The sequence below is a fragment of the Pomacea canaliculata genome, linkage group LG9 (genome assembly GCF_003073045.1).
Source record: "Pomacea canaliculata isolate SZHN2017 linkage group LG9, ASM307304v1, whole genome shotgun sequence".
NCBI classification, from domain to species: domain Eukaryota; kingdom Metazoa; phylum Mollusca; class Gastropoda; order Architaenioglossa; family Ampullariidae; genus Pomacea; species Pomacea canaliculata.
Genome location: NC_037598.1, coordinates 20,791,202 through 20,811,112, shown reverse-complemented (window position 1 = coordinate 20,811,112; position 19,911 = coordinate 20,791,202). Strand labels below are relative to the sequence as shown.

Below are 19,911 nucleotides of genomic sequence, written 5' to 3'. Positions count from 1 at the left end.
TTTTGGGAAAAAAACCCAAACCCATCACTCTTATTCCGACATCTGCTTTGGAAAAATTCACGTAAAAACTAGACTGTAAATCGGTAGTCAGTTTGGAGGCAGCCATATTTCTGAACTAACCATAATTATTTTTGGAGTCCAATTTGAAGCAAATGACGGATGCCGTCGTCAAAGACAGCAGACGACTAAATGAAGACCTCCCTACGAAACTTGTTTATGGAATAAAGACAATCTACTGGTTATAAAACTAGAGCTGGATCTTAATAAATCTGTGTAAAGTACGATATATACAACAAAAAACAGTAATTTTTCTAAAACTGAAGGCTTGTTTCTGGCTACCTAGTGGCTCTGACTGTAGGTCGAGAAATGTTTAAAGGCAGATGGCCGCAGAAATCCGCCTCTTTAATGCGCATGCGTCGTAGTCAGATACATTTAAATAGGGCGGAGTCGTGTGCCTCGAAATCTACCTTGCACTTGCATATATTAAATCACTTGCACGATTTAAAATATAAGCAGCATATCGCTTTCAATACTGTGGAATGTTCTAAAACTTCGTTTATTATTCTATTTACTGTAGTAAGCATCTAACTATGACGCATGCGTATTACAGAAGCGGATTGATCTGCTTCAAGGGGAGTTCTGAACACATGACACCGCCTGCACAGTTCAAATCTGGAAACTTTAATTATTACTGATCTGTTCAGTTTTGACAGTAGTGATATTATGATCATTTGTTTGGAGACTGTGTTTTTGCTATGAGTGTGATGGCTGCTTGTTTGGTTTTGATGTATGGCCTGCAAACTGTAATGTGTGTGGGAACGTTTTTCTTCTTTCGGGGTAAAGTCCTGCGTTCATACATAAATTTGTAATGTCTTCACCGAAAGACATTATTGCTTTTATGAACCTTTAGTCCGAAATAATGAATAACCAACACAAGGCTGAATGAAAAAAAAAAAAAAAATCCGAGCATCCATTGTCCTTTCTCTGTGTGTATGTGTGTGTGTTCACTTGTGAGGCGCATAATCGAGCTCTCTTACGAACGAGCAAACGCGCTTTTTTAATGCTCTAATGCTTGGAGAACAATAATAATTTACTATTTTGAGTTAGTGTATTGTTCACTGTGCATATTTGGGAGTGGGACGTATTGGAATCAAATAAATCAATGGAAAGAGTAAGGCCGGTTTAGCCTGCTGAAATAAAAAAGAGGGTTGTTTGACAAAAAGATGAAATTGCTATATTGACAACCCTGAAGTTCTGGCTCGTGGAAAGAACTACATACCACGATATCGCGCAGCTTTCTAGAGCAAGAATTTGACAAAGCACAAAGGCCCCCAAGAGCGGAACATGATCACTCACGGGTATTGTAAGGGAGCGTTCTTAGTTGCTCGCTGGGGGTCTTCTGGAAAACCCAAGCCACCAGGGAGTCATTCTGTATGTGTCATTGAATGCTAACGCTTACAAGCAGCTTTATTCAGTACCGACTCACAGATCTTATTTCCGGAACTACACTTGGCAGTTCAGCCACTATAAGTCCGCAGTTAGGTCTGGTGTAGTAAACAAACGGACTTCCTCTTCCCCATGCTGTAAATTGTTTATGTAACCAAAGTCTACCTTGGCTTAGTAAATAGAAAGCCACAAAGCCTTTGAGTGTCGAAAGCTGATTTGTTTAGGCAGTGTCTTGACACTCCTATCTCTTTCCTTCTTCGACAGAGATATGAAACGATGCAGAATGTGTTAAGTGGGGGAAAAATACAATGGACAAATGTGTAGCGTCAAGAAAATCTGTTTCTTTATTTGGTTGCTTATTTCTAGCTGTAAGCTTTTGAAGTAAGGTTGGGATTAGGGTTGGGGATTTTTGTAGCTGCGAAGTACAACTCTATAATGGAAAGTGACAAATTATCATGTGAAGTATGTCATCGCGCTTTACAAGGAAGACACACATACACCCTCAGTCATACATACATGCATACAAGCGACAGCTCATACCTCATACGCACACAACCATACATACACGTTAACACTTACATGCAACACTTACACGCATCTCCCCCCCCCCTTTCCCACATATATAATGATATCCGCAGTACACACAATTACTAAACCAATTGCATACATACAATTGTGTACAATTATGTATACATATTAAAAGATGGCTACATCGCTTTTTAAAATTTAGCAGTTGGAAGGAGGAAGTTATCAAGTTGTTAGTGTGACCTTTTTGTTCTAACAGAGGTGAGGGAGGGCTTTATAAAGCGTCTGGGAGATGTTAGCAGTAAAAAGTACTGAGCACACACAGGTAGCGCACAGCAGGATTATGCTAAAAACACCAAAAAATATGCAATACAAATGTGTCCTACACATACATAACTCTTATATACAATTTGATGTACTAAAAATTGGTATAAAAATGTATCATACAAGCATATAGAAAAACTTTCTGCTCTCAAAGAATTTACAGCAATACTGTAGAAAGAAAGTAGCCGGTGTTGAATCTACTTCAGGAAACAAATAACGTATATAAAATATTTAAATTACAAAAGTTTTAAAAATATATTATAAATAATATAAAGCAAACGAATAAGTGAACGACAAAAGTGTTCTATTTCACACCTGTACCTGATAATTTACCCGCAGTCCAACAGTTCAAGTAAAGGTGTTGAACTCCAGACTACTTGTCTTTACAGCCGGAGAAATGCTGAACTCAATGCGGGTTTCTCCTCCGCTTGCTCCACTTGTGGTTTTAATGGTGGGATGATTACAACATGCCCTCTGACGCCTGGTTTCCACATGCCTACTTGTTGACAGTAACAAGCATTTAGATTCTACTCGGAGTGCCACCCAAATCACAAATGGATTATAGAGCAGCGCTAGGCTTGGGTAAAATGTAAAACACCTTTAAAAATTATTATTGAAGTCCTTCTCTCACACTTGGGTTCTAAAATTTTTACTTACACGGCGATAGATATTGTGTCTTCTTTTTTTTCCTTCCTTCCTTTTCCCTGAATTTTTTCCTTTAAATTTTTTTAAAATATGCTTTTTCCCTCCTCATTTTTCTCGAACTAGAAAAGAAGTTTTGATTGAAGAAAATCATTATGTTATCCTTGTATGTTTCAGTATCCAATCTATAATTTGTTTTTTAACCCCTTTGTTGTTCGTAAAGAGGAACACTTCACCAACCTTCCTTACAGTCAATTTTTTTCTGCATGTGTGTGTGTGTGAGAGAGAGAGAGGGGTAGGTTTTGATTGTGCAGATTTCGAGCGCACAATGAGGTGACGATGAAAAAATATACAAAACACATGGGCTGCCTGACCAGACCATCATTAAAACCTTTTCATATTCACTGTAGGCAAAGTCCATATATTAAGGTATATTACTTTGGTGGCGTAAAAAGAGCACTCGAATCCTGTGTGTTCTCAAAGTGACCTTACTCATTTCGAGTTAAACAAAATACAAATGCACAAAATTCCTAACTAAAATCGTCTAAGACTTTTGTTACAGGGCCGTCTTTAAAGGGAAACAGTTTTTCGATATGTCGCGAACTTTAAAAAAAAAAAGAAGTAACGATGGCGCGCATGTAAAGTAAGTGCCGCAATGAAAATTTATTATCTTTTAAGTGTTTCGTTTACTGTGCCCGAGAAGGTCCCATTTTTCGCACAAGTGATACATGGGTGTTCATAAAAACGCTTGTACCTGGTCAGACGTCTGACCTCGATGCACGCTAACATTGTAGTTGGAGATTTTCAAACAGCTGGAAACAACGACAACCATTGTCCGTGAGCTTTTTTATATATACATACTTCACGTTCTGGTAAATTTACAAGTGGGTAATTTGATCGAAGAGAGCAAAAAATGAAGAGTTAGAATTTGTAATGGACTACTCGAGGTAAGATGAAAGCGTTAATCAGCAGTGTTACAGTTATTTAAGAGGGCGACTGACTACGAGAGTCTATTAAATGTGACTTCTTAAAAGAGAGAAATGAGTTTTGGGAAAAAGTGAGCTGACATTGTTGCCACTTCATTGCAAAAGGTCGGTTGAGGGCTGCTTTGATAGATTTGGAGAGGAAGATCAGCTCATTTCAGCACAGATGGCAAACTGAACAACGACTGCAGAACTGATGGTACTGTACATCACTTTGCTAGTAGCAGACAGCACGTGTACACTTTAAGTGGACTTAAGAATATTCTTAGTAAGGTGCATGACTGTTTATTTATGCAGCTGCCATGTCACCGATAAATCCGTTACTAATAAGATTTTCTGTAGGTATCGTTCACTTCCGCTCCTGCCAAAAAGCCACACCGACACAAGTAACGTCCTCAATTCATAAGAAAAAAAACTCTTTTGAAGTTGCGACTGTTTACCTTGTCATCGCTACAACAACAACAACAACAACAACAACAACAACAACAACAACAACAACAACAACAACCTAGTCCCCTTTGTTGATATCTGTTTCAAGATCACCGGAACCAAGCAGAGGGACATAAGTAATCAGATAATCCTTTAAAAGACCTCCCACATCCTCACTCTTCCTGATTACTTGCTGGCATGGGAGCTCTCTCTCTCTCTTGAGGTCTGGCTGCAGATACAAGAAAAAATCGTTACCGCACCTCATTCACTCCCCTTATCATACACTAGGCAGTGATGATCTTGTCAGCGTACGACCTTATGCAGTATACCAACCATACTTTTTTCCATGTATATTTTCATCTGTATATTGGTACCACGTAAGTGACTGTAATTAGTCCTGTAATTATCCCAGTGGATGAATGAAGTTATATTGTATCGGGGTTTTTTTTAATAGGAAAATGTTTCCATCTGATGATAAAATTGTGTGCCATGTGAGAAGAGGTGATGAAAGGGGAAGAGATCTGAGTAACTGAGAAAACATAGACGCCAAGGACTGTGAAGAGATGTCACAACCACGAAAATTACTTGCGACCCGAGAGGAGATGTGAACCACCGACCTTTCGATCGTCACTACATTGATGACAAGTGAACCTTCTACCACAGCTCTACTTGACTGCCTATCGAATTTGTGGGAGCCACGTTTTATTGACTAATCAGAATGTGACAACGTGTTCCATAAACTGTTCATCTCTGGTATACTGCTAGGTTTCTTTGTATGCTTTCATAACTGCATGTCCTAAAGTTAATTCCTGCACAGTTAAAGAACACTTTGTCTTCGTGAGCAGAGGTGGAAAAAAAAAAGGACAGACATGGAATCTTCCTAGGATAATTCTATTGCAGGTGTTGAAACATTTGTTTCATTTCTCATAAAGAAACTTTTCGCAATGTCATTCTTTATTTTATTTTAGCTTATGTTTTCACATACCCACCCCTTCGGGCTTTTCCACGACCAGTACAAAAACCTGTGGTAAACCAACTCTTTTGTTTAGTTTTAGTTTGATAAAAACGCGACATGTAAATAAAAGCCGGACCGGTACGATAAAAGCATTGTAGTAAACACACTGCTCTCAACCAATGGCGTACCTCCTCACTCTAGTGAATAGCCAATCGCTGACCTCGCTTTTGCCTTCATAGATAAAAGCCGTATAGAGGGAATGAAACCAAAGATGGATTGTGGTGAAACCCCTTTCTTAATTCTACGAACTTGAATGTCAACAGGCTGCATATTTTATCTGACCTTTTAAACCCGTTCAACTTTCATTTAAACAATCTGGATGGGGAAGTTTATCATTTGCTTTCAGTCTCCTGTATACATGCGACCAACCCCATTGGATGTTATTAAACGGGAAACCGGACTTTGCGGGATTAGGTTTGTTTGAGGTAAGGGAGAAGGAGAATTTTTTTTTTTTAAACCAAACAAGGCTATATCACGGCAATAAGCCAGCCCCTAAATATGTGCCCCATGCAGAGAAAGAACAGCGTGCCCGAGACAAGAGCTGAACCCACGACAGACAATTCTCACTGTGCTAATCGTCTTTCAGACCGCGTACGGACCTACATTCTTTTCTTTCGAAAATTGACAAGTAACATATAACCGGATCTGAGATGAATCTCTCTCTCTCTCACACACACACACAGAGGATGGGGGAGAGAGAGGCAGTGGTGGCGGCTAGTTAGTTACCGCAGGTTGTATTGAACCTAAATTGAACTAATTACTTAATCTGGCTTCGACTTCTCTGGAGATTTATGGTAAAAGCAGTGGGAACCCGAAGAGGTGTAATCTATTTAGTTCGATACTGGTGTCTCTCGGCGAATTTCCCACTTGTGGAGTGTGGGTACTGGACTTTGTAGAGGGTTGCGGAATTTGGGGACAGCGAGAAAGAGAGATGGACACTGCCGTCACAAAAGCTGCTCCCCGTTCCCCTCTCCGACAAAAAAAAAAAAAAAAAAAAGAGGGGTTCTCTAACACTGCAGTTCCCCCATGGTCACGGTATTACCTTTACAGTAAACCTTTTTCTGGTCTCCACCTCCAGCCTTGTTTATACCTTGCAGTGCTATGGCAACCTCTATGACCTCTATAAGGGCAGGTGTCCGATTCCTGTCTTCCCTGTTCTGCATTGTGCTGTTTTCGTAAATATAGTCACCCACGCATTAGTAAACAGATGATAAGATTCTGAGAAATGCCTTTACAGAAATGATACACAGAAGTAAACTCAATCACCAACAACCATGCATCCATATTTACATGTAACAAACAAGCTCATTTCTACGACAGAAATACCGGCTCATACAAGAAGTAAATACAGACATGTCAGTATGAAGTCTCTTGATGACCTAAATATCATAATGCAATGCATGGATACAACGTGTTATATGCTCCTGTGGTAAGTGCACTACAGTGGTTGTTTCGGTTTCTGATGACCTTGTACGAGACAGTGCGTGCTTTAATAACTGTGTGTCCTTAGTTTCCTCACAGTTTCACTTAACGACTTCTCAGCTGTGAGCAAATCTGAAAAATGAAACAGGCACAAAGTCTGCCTCTGATCTGTTTCAATTAGAAGCTGTCGCGAAAACAAACAAACAAACAAACAAGCAAGCAAGCAAGCAAACAACAAACAAAACAAAAAAAAAACAAAAAAAAAAACAAACAAACAAAAAAAAAAAAAACAAACTAAAGAAACGAACACAAGGCGAATCGTTTCTGGTGTGGTAAAGACGACCTTAAATACCAGTGATAGTTGGCGTGGACTAGTTCGGTCAATGAGATGAATTACCCAGGGATTATGTAAGTTTAACGTCGTGTTCACTCCTTCCTAATCTTTCTGAACTGCCATTCCCCATCCCCAATCCACCCGTTCATGCCGTCGAGGCTTTCAATTAGGATCTTCTCTATTCCCAGTCGCTGACACGAGACAAGCCCCAGAAACTGCTTCAGTGCCAGCCATGCCACTTAAAGGGAAAAGCAAGTCAAATGGTAAGTCTGGCTTAAATGGTTCTGAATCATGTCTAAAACACAGGTATGAGGCGGTTCACTAGCGCCGCCATGCTGCGAAAAGAACCCACAACTGTTGTGGCACGAAGCTGTGTTTCAAACTCAATTACAACTATCTATCATTATACAACCCAGAAGTTTAATCAATCATTATCTACCATTTTAAGCCTAACTTACCATTTAACTTGTTTTTCCCTTTAGGTTCCTCCTTCTCCAACAGCTCAAAACATACGCATCCAGCCAACCGCATCTTTTACCTAGGAAAACCTGGAAACATACCCACGCACGCAGGCACACACACACACAGGTTGTCTTCGCATCTATAAACAGTCCGGTGTTAATAGTTTTCTTCGATGTGTGTGTAAAGACAAAATACAAACAGAGGTCTGACAAATTCTAAAAACGACGACTCCGCACAAACGACACGGAGCAACCACCACCACCACCAGACCAGAGGCAAAGCTCGTTATCTGCAAGGGCAGCGCGACTTTGCGAAGGGAGTAAACGAGGACAGAGAACGCCGTTACCTGGGGTGGGGCTATTTGTACATTTGCATTACAATACATCTGTGAGATTAAAATAATAAAAAAAAAAACCTGTCGAATACTTTCGATGTTATTCAAAACCTGTTTCTCTAGTACAGTGAGCATTGACATAAGCTTCTGGCAACGAGGTGTTAAGGCTCAGTGCGCAAGACAGGTATTAGTGTGCTCGATACTGTAGTGAGCTGTGTACGTCTCGTGTTGTTTGGTGTCGTGTCTGACGTCTTGTGTGCGTCATTTGTTCCACGTCACTTGAAGCAGAAAAAGACGTCACATTTATAAGAAAGAGAGTTGCTCTTTAATGGCCGAGAGTGCGAAATCGCCTTAAGGTGGAAGCACTTGCCCTTTTCTTCAACAACAACAACAACAACAACAACAACAACAACAACAACAATTCAATGGCCGAGTGAGCGGGTGGAAAAACAACGATCTTCGTCCGCCATCTTCTTTATAACTCTCACAGTGACATTCCTCTGAACTTGTGCCTCTTCGATTCACCTACAAATCTCTTCATCCTCCTCATCATCTGTGGGATCTCGTCGAGCGTTGTGTGTGTGAGTGAGTGAGATACGTCGTGTGTATACAAGGTAAGTGTACGTTTGTCTTATTACACATATATTGTGGTGGCCTCGTGGAGCCGACCTTAATCCATCCGAGACTTCACCGAGATTAGCGTGATGAAGAAGGGAGATAACTCTACTCATTTGAGTACGTGCCTGTGCACACGTGCATGAAGGATCTAGGTCTGCACGCCTTTGCCTATTGCGCAGCTCAACGTCACTTAGCATTTCACTTTCTGCCGAATCCGATTCTCCTTTCTTGAAATGCGCATCGTCACAACGGTTTAATTTCTCCAAGACACATTTTCCACTCTTTGAGACCTTCCCAGTGTTTTGCCGTGTGTATTTATCCTCCCTTACTCTGCATACTTTTCATAATCAACATTATGAACTATCCGACATAGTAGTAATAATAATAACAACAACAACAACAGTGGAGGAGCATACGAGAGCTCGACATCGTTGTCTTTAGGAAAACATTGTTGATCGCGAATAGCACCTTCGGCTAAAGCAATTTCTTAGCTCAACAGTTATGAAGACGTGGTGTCTTAACCTCCGAAATAGATGCACGAATTTCTTCTTCATAACTATGGCCCCAGGGGTTTGAATAAAGACAAACATTGGCTCACGTCCCTGACCAGACAAAAAGTGCTGTGTCACTGACGAACGGAAAAACCGTAGACTATCATCCACGGTTTTTTCTCCCTATTGCTGACGTCAACATATAGAAAAGGCGGTGATACACCCGCTTTAATTTGCATGTTTCCGTCAATAACAGGCTTCGGTGGCTGTCCTGGTTCACACATTAGGCCACTGCAGAGGAGTCGTCTCAACAGATTCCAGCTCTATAAAACTGATTTTTATAACAGTTATGAAAAGTTGGCTAGTGAATGTTTTTCACATAGCCGACTTATTGACGTCAGGATATATTGTCTCTATCCGGATTCTATAAAAGTTAAAAAAAAGCCACTGAAGGTTGAACGAGGCTTTTTTTTCTCATAAGTTTCGTCCCACTGCTCATTGCCATTTATGAATGCTACATTATTTGAACCACGAAAACTGGATTTGTTTTGCTTTAGAATGATAGGTACTCTGCATTCTAAAAAAACGTCTTCCTTTTCTTGCTGTCATTTTTAGTCGTGCGAGGAAAAAAAAGACAAAACAAACTAAAACTGACTTGATTTCTGCCGTTTTCATGTCTCCCGATACATTAGCTCAACACAGACCCTCTTTTTTTTAAACTGAATTTGTTTTCTTCTGCGAGGAGCAATCATTTTCTGTGCTCTTTAGTGCGCGCTTTTTCTTTTGTTCGTCTATAAATGTAGTTCATAAAGTAATATTGAAGTAATTATGTATTCTGAAACAAAGCTGAACATATATCAACTGCGCAGTGTGTCAGAAGGGGAGGGTGGATGGAACGAAGGCATGAACTCACATAATTGTATCTACCACCACCCATTTATCTTGCACTTCTGTGTTGAGCTTCACAAGGCTACTGGCCAAGTACACGTGAGCTCAAATCAGCTATGTTTGATCACGTGGTCATTCATTGTCACGTGACCTAAGTTCTGGTGATTTCTTGTAACCAGTCGCCGATCATCTAAACTCAACGGGAGTGAGACGATTATGTGACAAGTAAGTTTTCTCTAATTTTTTTTTCTTTCTCTCACGTCGTCTCACAGTTCTAAAGAAAGATTGCAAATTTGTTGCTATGCCAACAATACCATACATGCGGCTCTCTCTCTCTCACACAAACTCTCTCTCTCTCTCTCTTTGATTTTTTTTTCTTGTTCACGGTTCGTCTCTAGATGTTTAAAAGCTTATTTCGTGTACACATAAATGCTCTTTCCTTCCGTTTTATTGTTTTAAACTGAAAGGGAGTGGTAAAGTGTTTGTGCGTGCGTGTTTGTGCGTGTGTTGTTCATGGGCGAAAGAGAAAATAAAAATCACCCCTCATTATAATTCCGTCTGACAAATAATAGGATGTGTTATTAACGGATATACATTGTTTTACTCTCTCATTGGCGTGTCCTATTGTACAGTCCGTGAGACTTCCTTTGATACGTGACTGCACTTCAGGCGGCTAAAGGATGTTTCAGAATTTATAGCTGATCGGAATGACACACAGCGAATGCAGCATTCATTTAAACTCTCATTCGTGCGACTGTTGTTTTACACGCTCCTCCTTCAGTCATTCTGAGTAGCCGTTATAAAGCTTTGGCTGCTGGCACGGTGTAAAACACTAACAAACAACAACAAATATTTTATTCATTTCGTGCGACATTTAAGAAACATCGTTGACCCTTTTTTTTCAAAACTCGGTAACACTTATACTTGCATCTCGATTTGACAGAACTGGTGGGTGCCTTTCATCGCAGATGAAATCTTCATCTGTACAGAATATTAAAACAAAAGAAAGGGAACAAATGATTTTTACCTTCTAGGCTTAATTTTAACCGATGCACACACACAAAGCAACAAACAAACGAAAAACAAACCACCCAAAATATCCCATTACCCAGATTATTAAATGCAGTTCATAACGACACACCACTCTGCGCCTTACTCCTCTTTGTTCAATCTGGGACCATAGTTATCAATCGGGAGCAAGTCGTTTCCCAATGGCAAAATCTGGAACATTTTATTTTCGTAGCAACGATTCGACTTCCAGATCTCGTGGACGTTTACTTCCTGTTTCTTTGCCACCGCTTTATAACTACAGCTTCATGGGTTAAACAGCATCTGCGAGGGTATGGACTCCGTTTTATGACTTTGCTTGTCCTAGAGTTGCCCCGGGGCAACGACTTAACCTCGCTTCACAACTACTGACCTATACTGTTAAGGACTCCATGACTCCACGAAACCGGGAAAACCATAATCCCAACCTTAACCTAAACCCTACCCCAATTCCCTAATCCTAACCCTGACACCAATTCTAACCATTTTTTCTCTCTGTAGATAGTTGGCTTGGCCCTCCTGAAGTAAAGTTGTACCCTTAATTGTACCAAACAGTCCCGTAACGTTTCATTTGTGGGGAGGTAAGTTTTTAGAGCCCTCGCTTAGTCACTTATCTTAGGGTTAGCGTTTTTTGTGAGCACAGTGCTCATTTCCTCTCCCACACGACCTTTACCTTCTAGAACCTTCTACAGAATCGGGTACTCTAAAGTGGGTCAGCAAAGTTGGTAGGTAGAGGGCTCGGTGGGTTTCGTTACACTTCGTCACAGGCAGTTCGAGAAGTATAAAGTAAAGGTCGTCTCCTAACCTTTTGTAGATCGTTGTAGCTGGCGTAAGGGGCAAGGTGTTCAGAGTTCTCACTTTTTTCGGGGCTAGCTTTAAATGAGGGCTTTGCACTTTTCTTCTCCCTCGCTGCCTCATATTCCGCAGACCCTCCATAGAATCAGGTACCCATTCCAGACAGTGAAGTCTGTTGCGCCACACGGGTATCGAACCTTTGCACCTCTTGATTCGAGTGGAGTGTAGAGCTATGGTAAAGCGCGCGTTATCAGTCTAGCGAAAATCGTTTAAGTCCCAGGTTCAGATATCATCTCGGGGCATGCGCTTGTCTCTAGTGGAGGTGACATCAGCATGACCATCCGTCCTGGATTTTTCCTATCTCTCCTTCCGGATGTTAGGTTCGCTTTCCTCCATCCACGTATACTCTTTGTCATTATCGTCAACCCTTTTTTTTTCTCATATTGTGAATCCGCCTCTCAGTCAGCAAAGTCTCTTGCTCTTTTTTTCAGACATCTTTGTATTGAGTATGAATTGTGTTTTCATGGGACCCACATAAGTCTCTGTACTGACAGTGTATATATAAATATATAAATGTTAAATTATTAGTTTCACACACCGCATATAACAGTGTTGGCTATACAGTTTTGGCATATTTTTGTTTTCTTTTTTCTCTGGCCTGATGAAGACTAGCTCTTCTCTTTCTCTCGTTGAACAAGACTTCTGGATTCTCATTTGTCACTCTCTTCTTTGATCTTTCTTTATCTCTGCGCTTACTTCACGATAAGCGGCTTTTGCTATCTGTTTATGCAAATATTTTTTCAATGATTAATGTGTACCGGATCTACGATTTCTTTCTCCTGCATAAACTTTACTCTGACCACTTTACTATGCGTGTTAATCAAAATTATCTTAACAGTGATTTCTTACTTTAAATTGTATTAACCAGCACCTATCGGTCATTAACAATCGATTAATTTGAAGAAATCGACAAGTCGTGATATCCTGAAACCCTTTATTAGAACTTTAAAATAAAACGGTTGCTGTTTCCTGTTGGTCTGTTCTGCAGTAGAGTGCGTTTTGAAGGTTGGTTGGTTGGTTCTTCACCTGAGTGAAAAACTAGGGCCATGTCACGTGATCCAGGGGTGATTGAGCTAGTCCAGCTATATAAGCAGATGTCGCACGCAGGGAGAGAGAGGTCCCGTAGGTGGCAGATCTGAACCCACCATCCAAGAACTTCGTTGGCTTAGTGACAAGCGCTTTTCATTTTGTGGACAACCCGAGTGCAATTTCGAATAGCACGGTATGTGAATTTCTAGTCCTCCTCTCGTGATTATCTGCGTGAGCAGAAATCACCAAGCTGCAATTTCTATTTATGTACTACCGTGTATGAGAAGGTTTCAAAATGTCATCAGGCATTGTCCAATCCAGTGATATATACCTCTATCTATCTTGCCCATTACATATGTTTTCTTATCCTATGAGTTATTCTTGGATTCAACTGTTACTGCATCCTGCAGTTAGTTTCCTGATAGGGAACTGAAAGGTTTCGAGACGGAAGTGATAGGGATGATTAAAGTTTATCTAAAAGGAGCATCGAATTTATGCAGATTCACCCATCACATATTTTTTTAAAGTTTATCCACCATGCACACTTTTATCTGGTATGACACTAGGTCCACCACAGCGTAATTCCCATTTTTCCCAGTTTTTTTTTTTTTACACTCCTCCAACCTTAAAAACATTTTGAATATCCTACTTCATTTCTTCGAAATTCACCCTTGCATTCACCTTCATCCACGCATCACTCCACGGCTTATTTGTGAGCTTACTTATTCTCCTACGTCTGCTTAAGCAGAAATGAGCGTCAGTTGTATAAGGAATGTAAAGACATTTTAGACAGGATGCCCACTTTAATGTTCTTTTAATCGTCGATCAAGTCTGGAGCCCGGAAACCATGACGCTTGGTTGCATGAGTTAATGCATTGAACGATTGGGGATTAGTTTTCTTCAAGAAGCTTTACATAGTTTTACATAATTTTCTAGACGGTGACTTATTTTTAGGTTTGAGTGGGCGGCCGTCATTACTGCGGGAGGTGACGTGAGCGTCACTTTGCTGTGGAAACACGTCGGGACGTAAAGGGTGCACGTAGCCGTAGGCCATTTCAACAAGTACTGGGGGCACCTGTTGAATCTCGTTAGAGCGCAGAAGATGTAAACAGCCCAGGTTGTTTGCCCAGACCGGAACAGCGGCAACAAACTGTTAGCTACGCACAACTCTGCAAGATAAAAAAATCATGGATCCGGCTTGGCCTCCGAGTCCGCAAAAAGTTTCACCTTTGACCCCTTGACTTGACTCCCTCTCCCCCAATCTGGCACGACAGTGGCGCGTGCTTCTGGCACAATTGTTTGAACAAGTTTGGTCTTGTGTGCTACAAGACAAACCTCGGCCTCGAGGACTGACGTGTCAGTGTCGCGCGATGTGGCCGGCTTAACACAGAACTGTGACATCTTGTCGCGTCAGCCACGCAGGTGGTCGCCAACAGACTAGCACGTGACCCACCAAGTGAATGAAATGAAAGTGGAAAAAAACAATCTTGTATCTGATTGGCTAGTATTTTTATCTGCGCGTAAGGTCGTGGTAGCAGGAACAGTCGAGATGATTGGACTTGTTGCTGTGTCAGTTTCCTGTGACGTTATCACTGACGTACAGGCGGACTGATTTTTAAGAACTATCCTCGCATGACGGGGACAACATTTGTGCTTACGCTACGGACTACATCTCACCGCTGGGAAACTCCTCCTCAAGCTGATGATTAACTGTGCTATTTGTGCGACAAGATAAATAGGAGACTTTGCCGACAAAAGGTAAACTCGCACTTCCGACTTCCGCACTGGCAACTACCCGCAGAATCTTGGTGTAAGAATATAATAGAAAGGAAAAACCTGTGGAAGACGATATATAAACTTTCAATAAAAGATTGTGTCGAGGTTCTCGACGTCGATCTCCAGGAAGACCAGACCTTCAGGATTAAACTACAATACTCGATCTTTCGTCGGTATCGGAAAAGATCAAGAAAGCATCAAAACCGTTGGGGTTGTCGGTACGTTATTTTTGGGAACATTGAAAAGAATTGTGTGTAGACCCAAGAAAGTCTCTGTTTGGATTAGTACCGTGTTTGGGGAAGAACCGCCACTTCTCACGAGACCTGCACTAAAGGCATGTGTGGTTGAATCTTGCTGTAGCTAACTAATCAAGTTGTGATCCAAAACACAAACGTGGTAGTTAAATTTTGACAACGAACTGTCATTTTTACTGAACCGTCTAACCGTACTTCATTATATTTGACTGTTTACCAACATTTGTATGACTATTCAAAACATTGCCAGTCAGTCCACATATTCGGCATATTATGCCATTCTTCATAGGACAAATATGGACTCACGTTTGAGTAAGTTTATCAATATACATAACGGTTATATGAATACTAAGTCAAACCTGGTCATTCTTTTAATTGTCTGGTTAAGGTCGTTACATAAGAAATTGTTGTCTGTGTGTTAACAATACTATCATACGGAGAAAAACTAAACAGGTACATTGTTTGTTTCCAGAGTTTTCTCTTGTGACTGAAAGGAAAATGCCGAACCTTACCCCTTTCAAAGGCATCTTGCGAAGGAACGCAAAGAGCGAGAAACAACGCCACACCATCGCCGTGCATTTCAAGGACATGAGCAGCGAAAACGGCAACAGCAATGTTGACTTCTGCGGCTGTCACTCAGACTCCTGTCCCTCAGACCTCGACAACAACATCGTCGACAGCGCCAACGTCACATTCATGAGCCGATGCGAAAACTGCAACGACCCCGCGATAGATGTCTCTATCCATCATCTCGACGACCTGGGACACGCGCTGGAGCATACATTCAAGGAGGTGGACAGCATCGGTATGTACTCCAATCCTTAATGCTACCCCATTAGCCATTAAACCATAACATTTAAGAGTCTTTTTCTCAGATTTTCGTGTACGTGTTTTGTTACAAGGGTCTAGGTTCATTCTGCTGGAAACAGTATTTATCCCATATAATCAAAATTCTTAGGTGAGCTAGGTGTGAAAAAGATGACCTGACAATCAGAAATCTGTTGGAGAACTTTCTCAATGTCATTTGTAGTTTACTTTTTATTTTGATTTGCAACCGGTCAGCTAACATCAAAGCTGGTTTGCGTACTGAAATACAAGGGTTCTTTACCACACGTGCAACATCCACTGCAGCAGATGCACACTTTATTCGTGGCTTTCCAGGGACGGGGAAAACGGATATAACAGAGTGAGAAAAAAAAAAGGTTTGAGAGTTCAAGTAAACGACAATGAACATCCTTGTAGAGACACTTCTAAAGTTTCAGCAACCGATCTCTGTGAAAACACTGTGCGATTCTGGCGACCCACTTGTTTTTTAACAGAAGTGTAGTAGAACAAACAAGGTTCTCCGCTAATAAAAATTCTACTGGTAGGGGGTTTTGCTTTCTCGCTCAGGTATATTTTCGTTGGTTGCTGGCGGTGAGTACAAACAACCTTTTGTTTACTCGATCATTCTCGCTGACCAAATTCACAAGGCATTTGAAGCAAAACTTTCTCTGCCATGCATGTGCACAGGTGTTTGTATGAGTGTCCGCATTCATGTATGCCAGGCTAACGTGCATCCGTGTGGATGCCTATTCTTGCAAGCCACCATTGCACCCCAAATGTTTTTATTTTTTCACTGGTTTTGAAAAGATGATTTATACAGATTGCATTTGCATAGTTGGTCATTGCCTAGGTTATCTGTTCTTAAAGGTTCGCTTATGTTCAGTCGATTCAAGTGCATGATTTGTACTCATTAAACTTTGATTGTCTGCCGGGTGCATTCGTCTGTTCCTTGCACTCGCCTAGTTTTGCCGAGTTCGTTGAAAGATAACATGAACAGTCCATTACATTAGACTGTTTATCTCGAACAAGCCTAGGCATATAACTTCCTGATTCTCATATGTGTGAGAATGTTTGAGGGTTGATAAGAGGATGCGTGTTTCTATGATTAACCATCGTAGTGACATTGCATTTTTTTTTTTTGACATGTCCACAGACGCCTGCGTCGCCAGGCTTCGAGATGACTTCGATCACGACCGGGTGAGCGAGCATCGCTTCATGACCGGCATGTGCTCCGCCAAGATTATGCGTGACGCGTGCTGCAAGCAGCAGCTGGACAAATGGCAGCAGTTCCGGCAAGGCATACAGGTAGCGTCCTGTTGGTCCTTTTTACCTGAAACAAAATAACTGCCATGACGGCTTAAAGGTCTAGTGTTGGGCAGTTTTGTTTCTAATAAATGTTTCAAGTTTAGATATTATTTCCCACAGTTTAGGTGCATACCTCTCTTCCCCCACCCTTCGCCATTTTGGAGATGCAGGCCTACTGACATCGTGCAAAGAAAGAGGTCAAAATCGTGACGTCACGTTTGTCTATGCCTCTGCCTAATTAACATACTGTTCCAGCTCTCCCACTGGCTGTAGCCCTGACAACACAAACGTATCCTTGTACATTTCTGACCTCTGGGATGTTAACATCTTTCCGTGCATGGTGGTTATAGGCCTGCATCTTGAGAATGAGAATGTACCCAGGTTTTCTTAAGAAATAGTCTTTAACACTGAATTTTAAACAAAAATTGCACCCCACTAGATCTTTAAACACGCGAAGCCAACGAAACGTTCACTTGCTTGTACACTTTCTGTGTCCTTATAGATACTCCCTCTTCCTTCTATCATTTAAGATAAGCCCTGATCAATATAATGCAACCGATGGGTTATATAGAGACTATTCGCTGTTACCTGGCTTCGAGATTATACTGGCGGACGTTTACTTTATTTGCCACCCCTTCCCAATTGCCCACCCGGGGTCTATAAATCTGGCAGGAAGAGGAGAGTGTTTTCGAGTAATAAAGTTTGAATAATATATAGTTGTCATATGCTGCAATCGATTCGCCTGCTGTCACACTAGTCGACAGATTAAAACTGGAGCAGAGATCCGAGAGACTGTTACCGCGCCCTCCTCCCCTGCCCCCTATCCCCCCTACCTACTACCTTACCCCGGTCGTTCATGTGCCACGTTTAGCGCGCGCACGATATTGTTTTGCTACGATGTTCGGCTTACAGTGCAGTGTTTCTGATTGCATATTGGATGTAGAGTTTACACGTGTAGGGTTTTGCTTAAATATTTTTGTTTTAACAGGCCTCGCATTGACAAACTTTCATCAGACCCACCCTAACCCTAACCTTACAATTCTTTTGAAGCTGCATAAACAAGTGCTAAAAACAAAACAAAGCCAAAAAAACTAGAGTTTCGAATTTTATCTGACAGTCACGGCAGCTGCCTTACAAGTTGCAAACGCGGTCTGAAAATGAAGTGAAAAGCCTTCTTGGTTTAGCAGCTGTTATCTTTTGAATTTCCTAACAAACCGTTAGCAAATAGTTGCCTCCCCTTACATCAACACGGGTGTACCTTGAGGAAAGTACAATGCTCTGTCACGTTTTGAGATCACGTGTGTGGGGAAAGGGTCACGAGGTATGCAAAGCACGAAATTACCCGTGTTTTCTTTGCGGTGTTTTGCTATTTTCTGCGCGTTCTGTCTCTCACACTCCCCAACCGCAGCCCAGTCCTGACAGTGCGTCAGTGAAGTGCGTCGGTAGGCAAGCTCAACCGAGTCCTATGACTGGGGTCAGGAAGTGAAAGGAATTCCGCTGTAGGCGAGGGACGTCTTAACAGGACATATCCTGTCTAGCAGGAACACTAGCACTTACTTGACACATCTGCGTTTCAAAAATTGTCAGCCAGTTAAAGCAATGGGACAGGCGACTCGTACCATATCCCAAATTTGGGAAAACAAAATGTTTTCCCCCAAAAGCAGAACAACAGGGGTATACCATTAAAAGCATAAGCGTTATCATCCCAATTCAACTTGGTATAGTCTTAATCGGCGAATTATTGATCATCCCGACGAAGTGTACCTGCCTAATCGCCTCTTACACTGATTTGGTTTAGATGAGATTCTTCATGAAGAATTGCTGACATTTGCTGAATGTGGACCTCATGTCTGGAACTCATTTCCATTCATAACTGCTATTTTTAGTCCCCTGAAGAGTTTAATTTTCCACTTATAGCACGGCTGTTGTCGATATCTTATAATTTTTTTGCTTTTTAAATATTTGATGGATTTTTATTTACTTCAATGATGTTTATTGAATGTTTATCACCCATTCCCCGATTTCCTTTGAATGGACTAGGTATTGCAATGTGCACGACAGCGCGCTCGAATAATAAATCATCTAATATTTTTCTCGTTTCTTTTCAGGATCTGCTCGCTCGCATCCGAGAAGTTGACTCCGTCTCTACAGATAGCCAAGGTGAAAATGATGACATAAGTGTACTGTTGTGTCACCTGGGCAAGGTGCCGATCGTGGGCACCGTCTTTCGCCGCCTTGACCCTGCCAAGGACGCCAGAGCTTTCGTCGAGCAGTGGGTTTTTAGCGGCGCCTAACGCTATAACCCTCAGATTTGAGGTTTCCTTTTTTCTAGATGTAGACGCCTTCACCTGTCCACCAGAGGGAGCTACACTCATCTTGTTCAATGCGGTCGTCTACTGTTGACGATGATGGCACTGCTTCTATTGAAGCAGCCTTCAAGACGTTTCACTTGGAACAGCACCACAGCTGTAGTATAAATCCAATTATTAAACTGGATGGGTTGATTTTCATGGCAGCAGCATTCTCTTTTTAAATGTGCCGTCGTTTAATTTTTAAAAAATAAAATCTTGTTTTATAAAACTGTGTGAGGCCATTCTTGTGCGAAAACAGTAATGTTGATGCGAGTGCAGATATGAGACTGCGATGGGCGAGTGTGAAGTAATGAAGCGCCCACTTACCTTTGTACCATCAAGGAAATCGCTGTTAACGCTGGCTTCAAATGGAAACTTAAAAAAAAAAAAGTAGAGCAAACTGTCGCTGATCAGTCACAATTCTTTTTTCACGCAATTTTTTTCCCGTGTTTTTGTATATCTGATGTTCTTAAATGGATACACCGCTTTTCTTTCCCTAAGCTGCAGAATTCCTTTTCGTATAGTCATTGCACTGAGTCTACCATACCTTTTAAAT

General features: G+C 41.4%; 1 protein-coding gene across 4 annotated transcripts; it reads left to right on the top strand.

Annotated features, from left to right (window-relative positions):
• Positions 1-12,911: 12,911 nt before the first annotated feature.
• On the top strand, positions 12,912-19,584 carry LOC112571678. Of its 4 annotated transcripts, none has more exons than XM_025250870.1 (4): positions 12,912-13,037; positions 15,347-15,679; positions 16,853-17,004; positions 19,113-19,584. In XM_025250870.1, exons 2-4 carry the CDS (start codon positions 15,373-15,375, stop codon positions 19,296-19,298), a joined length of 645 nt encoding a protein of 214 aa, XP_025106655.1. In that variant the 5' UTR covers positions 12,912-13,037; positions 15,347-15,372; the 3' UTR covers positions 19,299-19,584. The 4 variants fall into 4 exon arrangements, with proteins under 4 accessions (XP_025106655.1, XP_025106654.1, XP_025106652.1 ...); XM_025250869.1 differs by lacking the exon at positions 12,912-13,037 and adding an exon at positions 14,380-14,602; XM_025250867.1 differs by lacking the exon at positions 12,912-13,037 and adding an exon at positions 14,380-14,838.
• Positions 19,585-19,911: the final 327 nt, after the last annotated feature.

Excerpts from the sequence above, each read along its gene's own strand:
- LOC112571678 (XM_025250870.1), top strand. The coding sequence starts at position 15,373 with ATGCCGAACCTTACCCCTTTCAAAGGCATCTTGCGAAGGAACGCAAAG. Across the intron at positions 15,680-16,852 it reads CAAGGAGGTGGACAGCATCG|ACGCCTGCGTCGCCAGGCTT; the intron begins GTATGTACTCCA and ends ACATGTCCACAG. Across the intron at positions 17,005-19,112 it reads AGTTCCGGCAAGGCATACAG|GATCTGCTCGCTCGCATCCG; the intron begins GTAGCGTCCTGT and ends GTTTCTTTTCAG.